General features: G+C 31.7%; 2 protein-coding genes across 3 annotated transcripts in view; one reads left to right on the forward strand and one right to left on the reverse strand.

Annotated features, from left to right (window-relative positions):
* The window catches only part of UQCR-C1 (Ubiquinol-cytochrome c reductase core protein 1), a 35767-nt gene extending 30386 nt beyond the window's left edge, over positions 1-5381 (reverse strand). Inside the window, exon 1 of the mRNA XM_067276816.1 lies at positions 5231-5381. Within this exon, the coding sequence (XP_067132917.1) occupies positions 5231-5293 (63 nt within the window). The 5' untranslated portion in view covers positions 5294-5381. The remainder of the gene's footprint in view (positions 1-5230) is intronic.
* LOC136980651 (N-acyl-phosphatidylethanolamine-hydrolyzing phospholipase D-like) overlaps positions 5317-19319 on the forward strand; it is a 71313-nt gene continuing 57310 nt past the window's right edge. The window contains exon 1 of one of the 2 annotated variants that reach the window (XM_067276793.1): positions 5317-5390. In XM_067276793.1, the coding sequence (XP_067132894.1) occupies positions 5343-5390 (48 nt within the window). In that variant the 5' untranslated portion in view covers positions 5317-5342. The remainder of the gene's footprint in view (positions 5391-19319) is intronic. The other variant, XM_067276803.1, reaches the window with a different exon arrangement.

The raw sequence follows: 19319 nt of genomic DNA on the forward strand, positions 1-19319 counted from the left end.
TAATCACACGTGGGAGGCCTCCTTTGATGGAGTCATGTGCAGTCCTGAATTTTTTCCTGCCCACAGGAAGCATCAGTTGCTGGCAGTCAGCCTATGAGTGAGGACATATAGTTAGCGCTCGTCGGATTCCAGTAAGTTGGAAAATAACTGAGCAGTGATATTGCATCAAATTTTGCCAAAAGCTTGGCGATACTCAAGCGGAAACCATTCGCAAGATTCAACAGGCTTTCAGGGACGATGTCATGAGCAACACACAGATAAAAGAATAGTACTACTGCTTCAAAGATGGCTGCACATCAGTAGACAGCAAACTGCATTCAGGCAGACCCTCAATAAGTCGAAATGAGACTGTCATTGAGCAAGTGCAGACTTTGGTCATGTTGGACTGTTGTATCACAGAGAACTTGCGAATGAAACAGGAGTAAGCATTGGATCAGTACATTCAATTTTGACCAAGGATTTGGGTATGAAGAGAGAGTGTGTCTGCAAAATTCATACAGAAACTGCTAACAGTGGAGCAGAAGCAAAGGCATCTGGAAATCGCACAGGACATGCTGGACAATGCAAGCAGTAATCCCAATTTCCTGAACACTGTAATCACAGGCAATGAGTCGTGGGTTTATGGGTACAACCCAGAAACCAAGATGCAGTTATCATAGTGGAAACATTCGACATCCCTGAGGCCAAAAAAAGTGCAGCAGGTCTGCAGCAATGTCAAGGTCATGTTGACAGTTTTTTCGACTCCTGTGGGATGGTGCATCATGAGTATGCACCACAAGGCCAAACCATCACAAAGGAGTACTACCAGGAGGTCCTTCATTGTCTTTGTGATGCTGTGCAATGCAAACGACCAGATCTGTGGTCAACCAAAACTTGGCAGCTCCATCATGATAATGCACCCACCCATTCTGCGCATCTGATTCAGACTTTCGTTGCCAAACACAACATTCCTGTAATTCGTCATGCTCTGTACCCTCCCGACATGGCTCTGTGTGACTTTTGGCTATTTCCCAAGCTGAAAATGCCGCTAAAAGGAACCCGATTTGAGTCAAGAGAAAACATCGTGCGGAATGCAACGGACCGGCTGATGGCCATTCCAAAAGAAGCATTCCAGCAGTGTTTCCAGCAATGGCAAAAGTACTGAAAGAAGTGTATACATTACCAAGGAAACTACTTTGAAAGGGATTAGGGTTTTGTACCTCAAAATCAATAAATGTATTTTTGCTGACCAAAGGTTTGATACTTTTTGAACACACCTCGTATTCCTACTTTCCTAACCTGGACACCTCACTATTCCATACCTTGGACATCTCTTACCATCTCTATCATATCTTTGCACCTCTCTATCTTAAACACTTCTTGACGGTGCCTCCAAATTGGTAATAAATGATACCTAGTGACAGATTAAAGCTTGCTTACTTAAGCAATAGATGGCACTACAGTGATTGTTATTGTAAAAGAGGAAAAGAGAATTTATCAAATATCTTTATGTAAACAAAGTAATAGTTAAATAAAAGTATGAAATATTTTGATAATTATTACATTAAAAAAACCATCGGATTTTAAAGGATTTGGAAGAAAAGGGGTTTCAAGAATACTGTGAAATCGGGGGTGCCTAAAAAGACGCCACCCCTTCGATTGTCACCAATGTGTGAGATCTCGGGGAGGTAAGAGGGAGTCGTACCTCTTTTTCCCGTGACTCACTTGTCAAGGATGGCTGTTACGTCGACGGCGCGTTACGCGTTACGCGAGTGGAGGAGGAGGAAGGATGGGGTCGACGATAAGGCGAAGCCGACAGTCAAGAAAGACACCATTTTATAACAAAAACAAAATTTAATGAAAGCTAAACGAACTAAAGTACACTTCTACCCTCGTATACAAAAGGGGCCGGAGAGAGAGAGTTTACAATTATTTTTCATACCTCTTAACAAGTCCGTAATAGACGGAATCAGAAGTGACGATAAAGTTTGGCTGATGGAGAATCCGGTAATGGGCCGATGGCACGTAGAGCTTGTTTTTCCGTAGGCAGGGCAGTGGCACTTAAAGAACTTAGAAACTTTTTGAGAGTCCGGCGGATGGCGTAGTGCACGTCGTAAAAGCGAGACGAAGGAGCCCCTCAGGGGGGGAAGGAAGCGTCTTTTATAAGTTTTTGATGGGAAAACTTGTCACGTGATCGAAAACGAATCACTATTAGGGCCATAGGTGTTCCCGGGATATTAAATAAACGACTAGTTCGGACGCTAACTATAAACCATCGTGCAAGATGATCTACCTGCTCCGAAGGAATAACGGTTTGTTGATAGTTAGGGGACAATCGTTGCCATTCGAGGGTCAACAATTTCCCGGGTATGGAATGTTGTTGATTAAGTCGTTTATAACTGGAGTGAACAAATTCAGAAATTTCTAGGTTTTTAACTTCCAGATTTCACAATACGATCATGGCACCAGTGTAGCTGTTCATACACAGAAAGCTGCATCACAGAAGATTTGCAGGCTATTAGAGTACAAGATCACTTAACCTTTAAAGTCTGGAAATTCAATATATCAGTTTATCATCTTGAACAAAAATCCTATAATGATGATATATTGAATAGTCATAAACTGATTATCAGCTTGATACTTTAGTTATTTGAACATCTTGCAGATGTATGCACTCTGGGAATAGCATCTAGAAGCTATTCCAGTGTTTCAGGAATGAATCAAAAAGTATTCTCAAAAATGATTTCAAAAACATTGGAAATGATGATACTGATGTAGAACCAGTAGTAGTGAAACAGAAAGCAATAAACCATCAGTTTGCCCTCATACATATTACAGAACTTGAACATTATGCATTTGTGCTAGGGTCTTGGCTAGAGCATTTGGTACCGAGGTAAACTTAAATATGGCACCTTTTGAATAAGCCTGTCATTAGTCTGTTACAAATTTAAATATATGTATATACTTTTATATGTACCAGTAGTCACGGGTGAAGATTGTTTTAAAAATTGTAGGGAAAAAAAAAAACACTTTTTATTAATATAATTTTTCAAACTCATATGTGACCTTCACTAAAACCATTTAATTCACAGATCAAAAATGTTAGTTTTTCCAGAGAAGTTAACCTACTACTAAACTCCATCTCAACACCGGAAAATAATAATAACTACCTCAGCAACAGGTTAACTGTTGCAGAATTGGATAAAATTACTGTGACAGTGTATTTACAACCTTACCTGAATATATGCAGCAATACAATTGGTATACTGCTATCCTGTGACACATTTGTCCACAGATGTTGCAACTGCCACCAGAGCTGTGTTCAGTAACACAGAACACCTAAGTTAGAATTCTGAGTGGCTTAGTGGGCAGAGCTAAGAACATTCTGAGCATCATTGAATGATTAATCTTAGTTAGACAACTGGGCAAAATGGTAGACAAAGTTAAAATTACGATTGCAACAATTGTCGCAAACGAACTGGTCAAAAAGAATGAAGTAACCAATACAATTATTCAAATGGAAGCTGCATCAGATCGTGATAAAATTACTGAAGCAATTATTAATTGTAATCAACAAAATGGACCATTATCTTCCATTAAAACATATTTGGAATCTTATACAGACGTATGATAATTTTACATTTTGAAGTCATTTTAGAATGAGTAGAATAAGAGAATAACTTTGTGACTGTTATAATAAAATATGTTTAGTCCAATACGAGCAGCCATCTTGCAAATCGTGCGACAAGACAAAGACAATGGCATCACTAGTAGAAGTTAGCATAGATAAAAGAAGCTGACCAAACTAGCTGGAATTCTAGAAGTGAGAGGAGTCAAGCAGTAGTTAGAAATGAGTTCAACATCACAGCATAACTAGACTCAGCAAGAATTCTGCATTACTGAACATGGCCCAGATCTCTCACATTCATACATGGCCAAAACTGGTGTTCCATATGGTCCAACAAATGCTCAATAAGTGAGAAATTTAAAAACTGGACAAGACAAAGAAGTGTGGCAACAAGACAAAGATCTTGAACACTTGTTTGGATGTACGCTGCTAGGGTTTCCCGGAAACCCTAGCAGCGTACATCCAAACAAGTGTTCAAGATATTGCTGGAAAATGGCTTCTTGCAACACCATCAATAAAAAGTCAATATCCTTTTGCATCACTACTAGAGGTAACCAACCGTCATACAAGACGATTCCCAGACTAGCACACCAACAATGAAAACAGTGTACCACTCGACAATAAAAGTTGGAAAAGTACACCGTACAATAAAAACATTCACTAGTGGACCTACACACTAACACACTGGTCATCCATTCCCAAACAGAATCAGGATTCATTGCTAAAAGCAGTACACTACCAGTCCAATCATGTGTCATAGCACCGCTTAGTGTTACCACCCATCCGATTTTCACCTGGACAGTGAGTCAATTCCTGGACTGTCCGGGTGAACTATTAATTTTGTCCGGGAATTTCGTAAACATTGTGAAAATACAACGAAACAAAGTTCTTTTAAATATTGTTATAAATTTACACCATTTGAACAACAAAAGACCTCACACTCACTGAAACTCACTTGCCATTCCGCCATGTTACCCTGTTTATGCTGACGTGTGACACGCAACCTGCCTCTCAACCTTTTTTTTTTTTTGCACGTTACTCCTACGCAAGTCCCTAGTCCCTAACTGTAACTGATTTAGAACCAGCATGCACGTTATTCTTTGCATTGTAAAATGACATTGTGAATGCGTCAGGAACTTCTGTTCGAACAAACCTGACCTGCCGTCCGGGTCAGCGATTTTGTAAAGATGGCAACACTAGCACCGCTTCAAATGAAGCCAAGGATGATGGGATGGGATGATGGCAGGACACATAGTACAGTGTGTGATAAGGATTTCTCAGTTACACAGAAGCTTTTCACATGAAGTTGAATATGATATTTTGAAAAGTTGGATAGAAAATTAACCAAAAATTAAGCTAATATGAATTCATCAATATAATTTTTAAACGTTCCAATGAAATATTAGTACCCTTTTATTACATTTATTACACGTAAAATGAATTATTTATTTATAAAAATCTCAAAATATTAAATTCTTCAGGTTATGAAGATATTTTAGGGTAAAAGTTATATAAGTTTATAAACAAACTTTAATTTATAATAAAAACTGATTAAATGATAATATTTACTTATAAAGTTTAATTTCATAAAATGTTTTCCGTACACATTTAAATTTAACTTACAATTTGCGACTGACCGGCGAATTTTCTTACAACAGCAGTAAACTTGAGTAACCTAGACGCCATCTTGCAAAAGATACACGAAATCGTTTGGTTTATTACGCATGCGTCCCTGATGTTCTGCTTCGTTTCTCGGTCGCCATTTATCGTCGCTTCTAAAAAGGTATTCTTTAAACTGAATAAAAAACCAACCAAATAAATAAAAATATTACGAAAAATAAAATTTTAAACATTTCCCTTTCTCTAACCGTTAACAATCATAAATTGTGCCATTTTTTTTAACATGTTTGCATATTTGAATATCATAACAAAAACACAGGCTAATTCATAATTACATAATTATATCATTATAAGACGTTTAATGTGATATGGTTTTGTTTACCTCGTGTCCTTTAAACACGTGTTTTGCTTGTCCTATGTCCTTTACGAATGTTATGATTTAATATTTTTACTGAATATTAAATTTTCAGAATTATTGTATTAAAAATTAAGCAATAAAATAATATTTTTTATAAGAAACTAAAACTTTAATATGTTGTAAATTCATTTCTGTAAACTCCCAGTTTGCAGGAACAGGGTTCGAGTTTTATAGATGGAAACAATTCTTTGTAGTCACGTACCATAAAATGTGTCGCTTTGAATCTGTAGCTATGGTGCCAATGCTGCCACACATATTTGCATTGGCAAAAGCCCATAAGATTGGCCAACAGTTACATACTGTAGTGGATAAGACTACTTCTCCCACTATTAAAATGAAGAGACTACTTAACTTGTATGTTGATTGCAATCTAGAAGAACGTACGTACGTTTTTGCTAATCTGGAACGAGTACTTTAAAACCTACGGGATCTTAATGATTCGACGGTGGCGTATTTCACGGTATGTGACTATGAAGCATTGTTCCTGTCTGTAAACTCCGGTGCTGGCTTTAGGTATGGTGTGATCAAACGGTGCAGTCAGGCTACTGAGAGTAAATGGACACGAAATTTACACTAGTATATTGATTAGTGGGCCTGGGACTTACCAAAACTTCTCGCATGGGATGCAGATAAAGGCTAGAGCTGGTACTGCTTCTATTGACTATCATTTTGTTACATTTTATGTTATTTTTGTTTAATTATTTTTGATAAAAGATACAATGCACAAAACCAAAACCAGCACTGTGAAAACAAAAAATTTACAAATATGTATATTATCTAAACAATAAACAAATAAATAATCAATATTTTCACATTAATTATTATGACATAGATATCCTATGCAATTTAAATTAACATTAACGTGCATTTGTGTTGGCGGAATCTAGTTCAAAAATTGTGTACTATGCTCTGGACAGTGTGTCTGTTTCCTATAATGAAAAAAGCATTTAATTTTTGTTAGCTGTTTGGTTCTATACCGTTTACCTAACTATAGATGAAAATGTTTGTAAATTTTTTGTTTTTACAGTGCTGGTTTTGGTTTTGTGCATTGTGTGTTTACACAATCCCAGTTTTGAGAGAGATACTTGATAAAAGATTTATCAACAAACAATATTCACATAGTATTAGTTTTTGCCATTCCTATTATTATTATATATAGATTTTTGAAAATAGTAACTACCGTGCAAATTTATTTATAGGTTGTCTCCTGAATATTTTTATCTAATAATTGAGAAGTTTGCTTTGAATAAATCAATATTTGAAACCATCTAAAATGTTTAATGTTTACTAGCAAATTATTTTATCTAAGGTTGTCCATAAATGACATCCTCACTGGAGGGAAGGGGGTTAGACGAGTCAGACGATTGGAAGGGGTTGAGCTTCGGTGGATGTTCATTTATTTCATTAAATTTTAAACAGTTTATGCACTTTATTATATCTTTTGTTTTTACTTAAGGTATCTATCATTCATAAAGTGATAAAAGTTTTAATAGGGGTTGAGTTGTGTTGGACATTCAGAGGGGAGGGGTTATGGAAACTTGGACAAACTGGAATAAAAGTGGGAGGGTGAGTAAAAATTTCAAGAAAAATGCAGATGTAGTTTATGGACAGCCCTTAATGAAAGCAACTTTCATTTATGGTAGGCCTATATTAAATCATTACTCATTTGAGAACTCTGAAATTACGACTTTGTTTCTTTAAAAATTCACAGTTCTTGAGTTAAAGTTCAAGAAAAAGAATTTTTGGATTAAATATTCACAATATGTGATATTTTATTATATTTTGATTATTAGTTATAAACCAAAGATCTGAATGTTATAAGATGTAGATTATGTAATTATAGGTTTTATTCATCATAAAAAATACATAATTATAAATATTTTTTAATGTTATACCTGCTGATAAAAAAAAAAAGTATTTTGAATAGTTAATCTCAAATATTACATGGACTACAAATCTTAAGAGGATTCCTTGAAGATATTAAAGTTGTTGCTGTATATATTCCCTTAGTGGGCAGGCGATGCTAGAGAAGAGGCATGATATTAAAGTATAATATAAAGTTTAAAGACATTCAAAAACTATTAGGATCTCTAATTGCAAAATTTTTATGTATCATAAAAATACTGTGAAGTATTTAGTTTAAAAAATATGAATATGAATGTTTGTTTTAAAAAATAATGTATATTAACAAAGTTCAAATAACATATTAACATTCATATAATACTAATAATATATGGGAACATCCAGAAACCATGTATTCCAATATTTTTTAAATTTTGACCTCCAAGTGATCCTTATTCCTAAAACCTGTAGTCTAAGGAAGCTGAACCTCCTAATGATTTAAACATCAAGTGGGAGAAGAGAAAAATATTTTTTTTAACTCCATCTGAACAAACAAAAACACACAAAACAAAGACACAGTAGATCAGTCACAGAAAACAATTGTAACAGTTCTAAGTTCAGTCGCTAATGTTTTTGTCTAAATGGTTTTTTCTGCTTTAAATGTTTCAATTTTTTTAAGTTTTAGCATTTACATTATACAATTATAATTATTCACATAAATACTATAAAATATGGATTTTTAATGCTATTTTATAACTATATTATATTTCATCTCTCATTAATTCTTTATAATAATGAGTTAAATCAAATACAGTAATCCCTCCATTTACATAAATTTACTTTAATACTGTGGTTTAAAATGTTTTAAATTTTAAATAATTAACATCATGGAAATAAATGATAATTACATCAAAAAGTTTAGTTTTTGTTATCAGTAACCTTTTATATAGAGGTATATTTAAAAATGCTTTAGTTAAAACTTTTCTATTCCAATAAAATGCTGTATTTGAGAATATAAAACAGATTCCTATTTTAAACAACTCTCCAAGGTTCCATTTATGTGGTTTTTATTTACATTCTGTTTTTGTGGAACTAATTACTTGCATTAATGGAAGGATTATTATAATTACAATTGTGTAATTATATCGAATAACATTGCTGTTATATCACCAGTTCTTGATCAGTATTGCTGATTTATTGTCTCTTGCTCAACATTGCTTCTACTAATGTATGGAAAGGCAATGTGTGGACTCCAGAGGAAATCCCAACCTGTCATGAGCCTTAGGATTAAAGAAGTTTCTGCTAATAGTCTCCACATGAATGGCATCATGTCTATAACACAATTTCAACAGATATTAATCTATATTGCAATTTAGAATAATTTTTTTTAAGAAGAAGCTATGCTTTATGTAGCCTAAATTCCCTCCTCTGTTATACTGGCCTTGATAGCCATTGACTTATTCCCTATTTTCTTCAACTGGAGTATGTGGTTTGTGGACATCCCTATTACAAAATATAATAAAAATATTATATATTATATAATATTTTAATGACAATTTATTATTAAAATTTATCATATACAAAATAAAGAAATTTTATTTTTAAGAATTATTTTGATAATGTAAGAACTGATTAAATAATTTTATATGGTATTTATCAATACAATAACTCTTTACATTAGTGTAAAAAAGTTGTTATTCTTGACATTGGTTATATCTAAAGGTTCTTAGTTAAACCTAGGATTTTTGTGTTTTAACTCTTACTGGTGCAAAAGAATATTTTTTATGCCTTCTATAAAGTATGTCTACTAAGTTTGGAGACTGAATTTATAAAAAATTTTTTGGTAGAAATGATTCAATTTAGTATTTGTTTTCAAAATACACTTCTCTGTGATCTATGCCAATTTTTGTACACTCCAGTAATTTATGAAAGGGTCTTTTGGAAATACTGTTTAGTTTCCTTCTCTTGGCTTCTTGGATTTTCTAAATTGACTGAAATTGTCACCCTTTTTTGCTTTAAAAAAGGGACAATTTTAGTCAATTGGGGCCAGGTCTGGTGAATCTAACTGATCACTTCCTGTTCCCAAATTAAAATTTCCTTTGAAAGGGAGACAATTGTGTAAATCCATGAAGCTGTAATGAGGAGACTACACAGTATTCGAAAAAAAACCTTTCAGGAGTGTGTACATCAATTACTAAAGCATAAAGAAATTTGTATAGATTATGGAGGAGTCTATTTTGAAAACTGATATTAAATTGAATCATTTCTGTCAAAAACTTGTATGAATTTAGTTCTGAACTTAGTAGTTGCATCTTGTATTTTTAATGAATTTAGCTTTCCTGAAATTTCTCTTACTTGATAACCTTGACATGATTAAGCTCTGAAAACACTCCATCTCTGTTGCTAATGCCTAAATGTATGTAAATTATGTAAATTGTTTTTACTCCTCAGGCTACAAAGGGAACTTGTATAATGTATAGCAAAACTAGTCTAACAACTTTTCAATCGGCCGATTTCATTTTTAATTAATGGAATCGGCTGATTTCATGTTTAAAGAGTTAACCTGCCACCAATTTTATCAAGCAAGAACCAAATCTACTGGTAAAAAGGTTAAGGTGTTTTATTGTAAACTTGTTGGAGTGAGATTTTTGGTGTTTAATTGGAAGTATTGATAGGTGTTTATTTTTAGCATTTTATGATATATTTAATTATAATTAATTAATTTTATTTTTAGATATTTTGCAAACATTTTATAAATTGCATAAAATTTTATAAAATAATTTGGCATTCTTCTGTTTTGTTATCCATGAATGCCATGATGTGGTTGCAACGACTGTAATTACTGAAAATGGAATTGTGCGTTACCATTCACATCATGCATGATGGTTGAAACAGTGTTGCATTGCACATGGATAACAAAACAGAAGAGCAGAATGGAGAACAAAACAAAAATAATTTATAAGTGTTTTAGCAAATAAAGTAAAAAATTTTTAATTATGATAAAAGCTATATTTTAAATTAATAGTATTATGTTAAAATTTAATTTATATTTATATTATTTTATATTTAATTTATATTTTTTATTTAATATGTCTAGTTTTATACAGTAAATCTCAAAATATATTTTTATTGCATTAAGTAAACTTTCTCAGTAAGATTCTTCAGAATAAATCAGGGATACAGATGCAATATTTCTATTCTCTAAGTGATAGTATTGTATATGAAAAAATCATTTTATACATTTTTCTTAATTAATTAAATATAATTAATCAAACAAAATATTTTTAATGCAAAGTGTATTCATTATTTTTATATTTTTATTTGAAGGTAGATTTAAAAGCTGCAAAAAAATTGATTTTTTTCTATACCATTACAAAAGTATCTACAAAAGTTCTTTAAAATTAAAATATACTAATCATGGCAAATCTGATTAAATCTAGTTCTTCATAAATCTTGTTAGAAAAGTACAAGTTAAACCTTACTAGTTCAGCAGCTTCAATGGTTTTGGATGGTGATTTGAATCTGGGGATCATTCGTTTGTACAACCACTGCTTGGTTATGCAGTGTTACCAATATTAAAAAAATCTAGCAATGAGTTGCATAATTTTCCTGGTTGTTATGAGATTTTATTTAAAAAAATAACTTTTTATATTATTAATTATTCTAAAATGTCAAAGTGCTTAATTATGAGGGTAAAAATGAATTTTATTAAAAAAAAAAAACTGTAAACGCTAACAAGTAAAATCTTCATTAAGTCCAACCCTACTTGAGATATAACATGTGATCACCTTCCATCTCTCCTCCCCTAAACCTTTTACCATCAAAATTTAATAGCATCAATGCCTCTTGTACAAAAGCTACTGTACCAAGTTTTGTGTTTTAATCTTTATCCCATTTTGAGATATTAAATGAAATAGATGCTCACACACACACACGGAACTTTTTTGGGTTCAGGAAATCTCAGTGTAGATTTGCAAAAGCTCACAGCATCAAATTTGACAGGATTCCAATACTTTCCCTTGTTATGTATACATAACAGCCAGGAAAGTAAAACTGAAATTGCCCAGTTCTGAATACTGAATATCAAAATATCTGAAATTATTCTCAGCTATGTAATGTAAGTGCTTAGAAAAGTTGATTCTGACCTCAAAACAAAAAAGAAAATAACATCTGCAATTCTCTATATCGTTATTGTAGAGGGTTGTCTGTTAATTATAGTTTTTGAGCCATTCTGACCTTTCCCTCCTGTAGTGTACAATGTTATACTTTTGGCAAGTAATTAATGTAGAATAGTTCTTGGACCCCTCCTGACATTGAAGAAATCACTTAAAAAGTTCTTCAAACATTTTCTTACTGATAGTTTATTCACATGACTAATAACTACACTTATAAGAACAAATTTGTAGGCCACTAATACCACTAAAAAAGTTCATGTAGACAATGCATCAACTTTCGTTCTCCAAATCATGTACAACACAATGATGTACTTTTTACTTTTTATACCACTCCCCTTAAATTGTACATATAACTGAATTGTCCCTAGGTTACAATCTTTTTTGTATTTTTATTTTTTTAGCATTTTGACCATATGAAAAATAGTGAAAAAAAATTTTTTTAATTTTTTGTTATTTTTAAATATTTATACTGAAACAGTTAACAAATATTTTCCTTTCATGGATTTACAGAACTATAAAAGTCAAGCTAAATGTGTTAATATTTATTAATAATCAAAAGGAGGACGGTTGGTCACCTTACTAATCACCAGGAACAAAACAGTTTTTTGCAGAGACAACCTTTTATCAGAAGCTCTGCTTCTGAAATATTATGTAAAACATGACAGAACTGAAGAAGACTTAGTTTAATGGTTATCAAGCCTTATATATTGGCTTATAATCTTAAATTTAGCATACCTTTTGGGAATGTTTTCAATTGGACACAGAGACTTTTTTTTTACCTATTCTACTTTATTAAATATGCATTTTGGACAGTTCTGTAACTCTTCAGTTTAAAGTAGGTGCTTATCTGGTTACAAGTTTTTTTACAAATTCACTGAAGACTATATATTAAATATTCATTTTTTTTCTTTTTATTACAATCATTTTTATTGATTTTCTCTGAGACCATTTCTAAAGATATATTGGATCTTTGGTTGTTTTACTTTTCTGAAAGGAAACTTTTAATTTTAAAAAACTTTTTTTTTTAAATCAGAAATATTTCAAAACTTTTTATATTTGCTTTAAAATGATCTGAGGGAGAGTGTCTCGACTGTTGAAGGTATTGGCGTGATAATCTCAAGAGAAGAGTTGATACAACACTGTGTGATAATGATTCGCTCTTGGGAGAAAATGTTACCTCAATTGAAGTGGAAGTATAAAAAATGTCTTTCGCTGCTAGTAATATTATACCTATTGCTTATTTCTGGTATAGAACCTAACCCAGGACCTTTGTCTAGATCTCCTCAACGTGGCGGCCACACAGATATGCAAAAGAAGGGGCGTGGGAGGCCGCGCAGTGTCATTCCTAAAGCTATAGAAAAAATAAGTATATCTGGAATTGATTCCAGTCAAGAAATTCTGCCTGAAGAACAGGAGTATGATAGAGAGGAATTAAACGATGGGAGAACTCCAAAAATACAAGACTACTTTCATATCACACGAGGAGCAGACATTCCAACAGCAGAAGAACAAAAATATTCGCTGAAATCCATATATGATTTGATTCAAGAAAAATTCAATCAATTAAACACCGAATTACAAAATATCAAATCAGAAGTTAATAATCTGAAAGAAGAAAACAGAGTTTACCAATTGGAATCCAAAAGAGTTGCACAAAAATTGGAAGAAATGGATTCAATAACTAAGGATAATTCCCACACAAAAGGTGAGCTAGAATTTGAAATAGATCAATTATTAAATGAAAAAACGAACAAAAATATAGTAATTATTAATTTTCCGTTTGAAACTTCGGAATATCTAAAAGAAATCGAACTATTTATAACAAGAGAACTAGGGATAACAAATAGTCCAATAGATAGTATAATTAAACTAACTAATAATGAATACAAGCCTATGGTGAAAATAGTTCTATTCTCAACATATGATAGAAATTTAATACTTAAAGAATTCTGGTCTAAGAGAGCAAAAATCAATTTAGACGAACATAAAAAAATTATATTCAAAACAGATCTCTGTAGAAGATCGAGATTGAGGAGAAAAAATTTGATACCAATATTCCAACAAGAAAAAGCCAAAGGCATTAAAATAATAATGAGGGATGATTATTATATAAAGGAAGAGAATATCTATACATACGATCTCCACTTACAAAAAGCGATACATGTAAGGGGTTTTTTAGGTCTAAATTAAAGGGTCAATTAAATAAATATGTCAAAAAATCCTTCATTTCTACGAATAATCAAAGAACAGAAGATTCTATAAACCTAGAAATACTAGAAAATAATAACCAACAAGGATATAGAATAGAGCTGACAAACTTAGTAGTTGAACTACCATTAGAAGAAGGTGAATATATAAAAAGACATAATTCCAAAATTCGTTTTGGATTCTGGAATATACAAGGTATCCAAAGAAAGCTATACACAGATACATTTCATAGATATTTGAATTCCAATACAGTTATTGGTTTGTCTGAAACTTGGTTGATCCAGCTAAAAATAGAAGATATAACATATTTAGAACAAACCTTCTTAGTATTGGAAAGTAAAGGTCAAAGAAGTAGCAAATTCGGTCGACCCTTTGGAGGACTCTTATTGTTAATTAATAAAAATCTAGGTAAATTGAGATTTTGGATTACTGATAACAATTACATCCTAGCTGAATTAGAACTCTGTCAACATTTAAGTTCACGCTGGAGAGAAACACGTATAGGAATTATACTCATATACCTCCCACCAAACTCCGATAAAAAGAGAATCTTAGTAGAAATTCAAAATAAGATAATACAGAGAACTAATATTACAGATTTGTGGATAATTGGGGGCAATGCTAATAGTCAAATAGGTGAAGCAATGGATACAAAAAACAAAAATAACAATGGAATTATTGATAATATCAGAATGTCTAAAGATAAAGTAAGTAACTTAGGAGGAAAATCATTACTAGAATTTGTACAAGATAATCTATATATATATAAAACGAATGTATGTCTGTGTGTGTGTGTGTGTGTGTGTGTGTGTGTGTGTGTGTGTGTGTGTGTGTGTGTTGTGTTTGTCCTTCATGCATTACCACACCATTTATCCGATTGCCATGAAACTTTGGGAAGTTGTTTAATACATTCCCGCGAAGGTTTGTGGCATATGTGAAGATCACCATTTCCCCCCTTTCAAAAATATATTTATATATGGATTAAGGCTTTTATGTCCAACAGATGGCGCTAACTTCAGACGACCTAAGTTTGCTTTTCTGTGAGGCATTATGCTTTTCTGTGAGAATGGACCTAAGCAGATCATTTTCTACCTATCTATATAAATAAAATACAACGTTTGTTTGTTCCTACAGATTCCTTTGAAATTTTGACACAACGTTGCATTCGAATATGCACGTGTTTTTATATAATATACATGTCGAAATTCTCCCTACGGGGGGAGATGGACGGGATTAAGGCTTACTGTGAAGAACTCGGCTTCTATTTATACTATTTTACATGCGGTTTTTTGCGTTTTTAATTGCGTTTTAATAGGTGACGTCAACAGAATATAAACTAAAAAGGGATTTTTTGAAATTCCCCCATGGGGGAAGTGTTACACATTTATAATAGATACATTTTGAGCCACAACAACGCGTGGCCGGGTCAGCTAGTAATATATATATTTTGAATGGACGACTCCCAAGCGACTGTCCTGCGGAATATACCTACCTGTCTAATTTAGGCAAATCTGTGATTGACTATATAATTTGTTCGGAAACTGCCCTAAATAAGATTAAGGAATTTAGAGTCTTGAATATTGATATGTCAGACCACTTCCCTGCACAACTAGAATTTATTGGGGCTCCATATGAAAACAGGGAAGAACAAATTCAAAAAAATAATCGAACCTATAGAAGAGAGACGAGAAGAAGTTTTAATCTGAAAAAATTCAAAAATGAATTCAACAATCAATTGCTGATGATACAATATAAAGAAAATAATATAACGGCTGTGCAGAAATATGATAAATTAGTAAATATAATAGACCAATTTCGATACAAAACCTCTTGGAACATTAATAGAACACATCTCAAACAAATTTGGTTTGATAAGAGTTGTTACTTACATAAGATTAAAAAACAACGTAGCTTACAATATTTTAGAAAAATGAACTTGGAGTCAACGTTGAAAGAATATATAAGGAACAAAAAAATATATCAAAACCTAATTAAAGCCAAAAAGAAGAAATATTATTCTGAGATGAGTGATCAATTATTAAAAGCTAAAGATACGAAAAAATTTTGGAATATCATTAAACAAGTCAGAAATAAAACACAAACTCCAGAGCCTAAATGCTATGTAACGTATGATAATTGGCAACAATACTTTGAGGAATTTTCCATTTCCTACAAAGATAAATGCAATGTGCAGAGATTACCACACTTAACTGTTATGATTGAACCACTAACAGAAATATTTAATGAAGAAAATTTACACAGGTTTATCAATAAAATAGAAGAGAGAACGGCTCCAGGTGCCGATTCCATCACCAATGCGATAATCAAAAACTTTTCGATCGAAGGAATTCATCTATTGGCTAATCTATACAATAACTTCTATAATACGGGTACAATACCTAGAGATTGGAACAAAATCATCTTCCAAATGATATTTAAAAAAGGTGAAAGAAGCTGTCCAGCCAACTATCGACCTATCGCTCTTTTGTCTGGGTTTCGCAAACTGTTTACAGCAGTACTAACAGAAAAGTTTAACGAGTGGACAGAGAATAATAAACTACTCAATTATACACAGTTTGCCTTCACAAAAAACGGAGGCACCCAAATTGCATTATTTTCATTGACGACACTAATTCAATTACAATTATATAAAAAAAGACAAAAAGTCTTTGCCTTGTTTTTGGACATTGAAAAAGCATATGACTCAGTGGTTATTGCAGTATTACTAGAGAAGTTAAGCAAAAATGGAGCAGATACACGTATGATTAGAATAATCGATCAATTGTTCGGACACTATGAAGTAATCATTAAACAATTTGACAAGAAATGGCCAGAATTACAAGTGAATAGAGGTCTTCTTCAAGGTGACCCTTGGTCTCCACATCTTTTTAACTATTTCCTAGCAGACATAAATGAATGTTTTGAGAAAGAAGATGATGGATTTTGTATAGACGGCCAAGTAATCCACTCTATAGCATATGCGGATGATATTGTACTAGTCGCACCCACAGCAGCAGGTCTTCGAAGAAAAATTGGAAATATACAAAAATATTTTGATACATTAAAATTAAGCATCAATCCAAGAAAATCCTCTGTCATGATATTTCGTAATGGATCCAAACTTGCCTAAAAAGCACATCATTCTTGATGAACAAAGTACAATTAGAGATAGTACAAGAGATAAAATTTTTGGGAATTATACTGACCCCCACAATAACTTTTGAAAAGCAATATAAAAAAGTCGTTCACAAACCAAATTGTCTGATTAATAACATGGTGAAACTTTGTACACATATTAAGCTTAAAAATATATTTAGTCATTTTAGACTGTTTACCTCTATAATTTTTAATGCGATATCCTACGCCTCACCAATTTGGAGTCTAACAAATTATAAGAAACTTGAATCCATTCAAAATAAATTTATTCGAAAAATTTTTACATTGGAATACAATATTGCTGGTTACGCTCTTAGAATTGAACTCAACAGATTTAGATTAGCTCCTTTCTTTGTCAAAAGATTTGTTAATTTTCTATATAAGATCAGAGACAATGACAACCTTCTAACAAAACTATTATATTTGCTGTATAAAAAAATGTGTCAAAAACCCCAAAAAAACACCTGGATTAGTCAAATGAAGAATATAATCAATGAATACGGAGTTTCTATAACTCCATTACCAGAAAATTCAGAAATTAGCAACTTTATAAGGAAACAACTAATACATAATGCATTAGAAATCTCATTAGCTCAAGATATCGAAGAAATACATAAGAGAAGAGAGCCTAAATGGTATAAAATATTGCTAAATTACCCCTTCAATAATAACTATATGTTATCTAATATGTCGTTTACATTCAAGAAGTTTTTCATTCAACTGAGATTAAATAGCAATATGGTTATAATTAATAATAGAATCTACGAAATTTCCAAAAGTAGCTGTCCAAGATGTCAAGAATTATTCACTAAGTATCACGTTTTCTGTGGATGTAAAAAAGGCTATGAACTACTGTACCTTCTTTGCATGCATGTTGTCACCTGAGCTACTACAATGTTTATATTTTTGTGATTATTTTTCCTCACTTTTATAGAAAAGTTAAATTAAGTTTAAATTAAGCAGGAGATGTAAATTGATTTTATTTTGCATTTTTATTTAATATTTCTTCAATAAAGTAACTTTTTCTTAAATTCACTTTACAACAGTGTTTGGCAAGGCATATGAGCTACCAAATGAAAAAATGGCATTTTTTTTAATCCTATAAATTATACTAGATATTATTTTAAAAAAGAAATATTTTTGTGGTTTTTCTTATAATTTTCTATTATAATTATTTTTATTTGAAAAAAAGTTTTTTAATACAGTATTTCACTTTCCTTGTTACTTGTTAATTTTATGCTACTAGATTTTATCAATAGGTCAACATTAGAATAACTTAAATATGAAACCTGCAATTTTTTTACTGTCTAAACAAAATCTATTGCTTGCTATTGAAAGTATATAAAATATCTGTTTATCACCTGATCATCCTTTTTTCAATCAGATTTTTAACATTTATTCGAATTAAAGGGTATTTCTTTAATTTCTTTAAATATCATTATTAGAAGTCTAAGACTTTGGCATGCATTAACATCTTTAAAGCTAAGTATACTTACAATATGGCACACGGACTCAAAAAGGTTTGCCATCCCTGTTATAGGCTTATTGTTATTATGAAAGTGTAATAAGTAATATAAAATATAAAATGCTGAAGAATTTATATATGGTATTTGAAAAATTTGTTTAATAAAATAATATTAAAAATTTATGTTTTTGTGATTAATACATTACAGTATGGCTGCATTAATTCAAACTAATTGAGACAGTGGAAGCTCACATTAATGGAAAGTTTGGATTAACAGAGATTATATGATGGAATACAGTACAAAATATGTTTATTATTCTTAGCTTACACAGTAGTTAAAAATATAATGTAAAAATATTTTCATACACAACACTAAAATACTGTTTAGTGTACAGGAACAAAAATTTTTTAAATCACAATACACTAAAATAATTAGAAATTTTTTTGTTTTACTAAGTGCTTAAAGCTTGAAAGATTTTTCTTGTAAACAATGAAGTAACAAAAGTTCTGGGAGGGTGCTACCATTGTTTTCAGTCCATCCATTGCAGTAGTTTTTCTGAACAACTAGCTGTGTCTTTGTGTGAAACAGTTAGAACTATTGTTAAGTCACACAGGTTATCAGAAAAAACAAGCAGCATTGCTTAAAACACATGAATTATGTTTTCTTTACATGTGATCTGAAAGTGTACAGTTAATAAGTCTATTATTTTAGTTAGGGGAATGGTAAAAGCTGTTTGGATTAATGCGACCATACAACTGTATTGTATAAATAAATTTTAACACTTAATTAATGACAATTCAATTTGCTGTAAATATTTTAAATTACTT

This window comes from Centruroides vittatus, unplaced genomic scaffold (genome assembly GCF_030686945.1).
Source record: "Centruroides vittatus isolate TY-2023 unplaced genomic scaffold, ASM3068694v2 contig_1159, whole genome shotgun sequence".
In the NCBI taxonomy this organism is placed as follows: Eukaryota; Metazoa; Arthropoda; class Arachnida; order Scorpiones; family Buthidae; genus Centruroides; species Centruroides vittatus.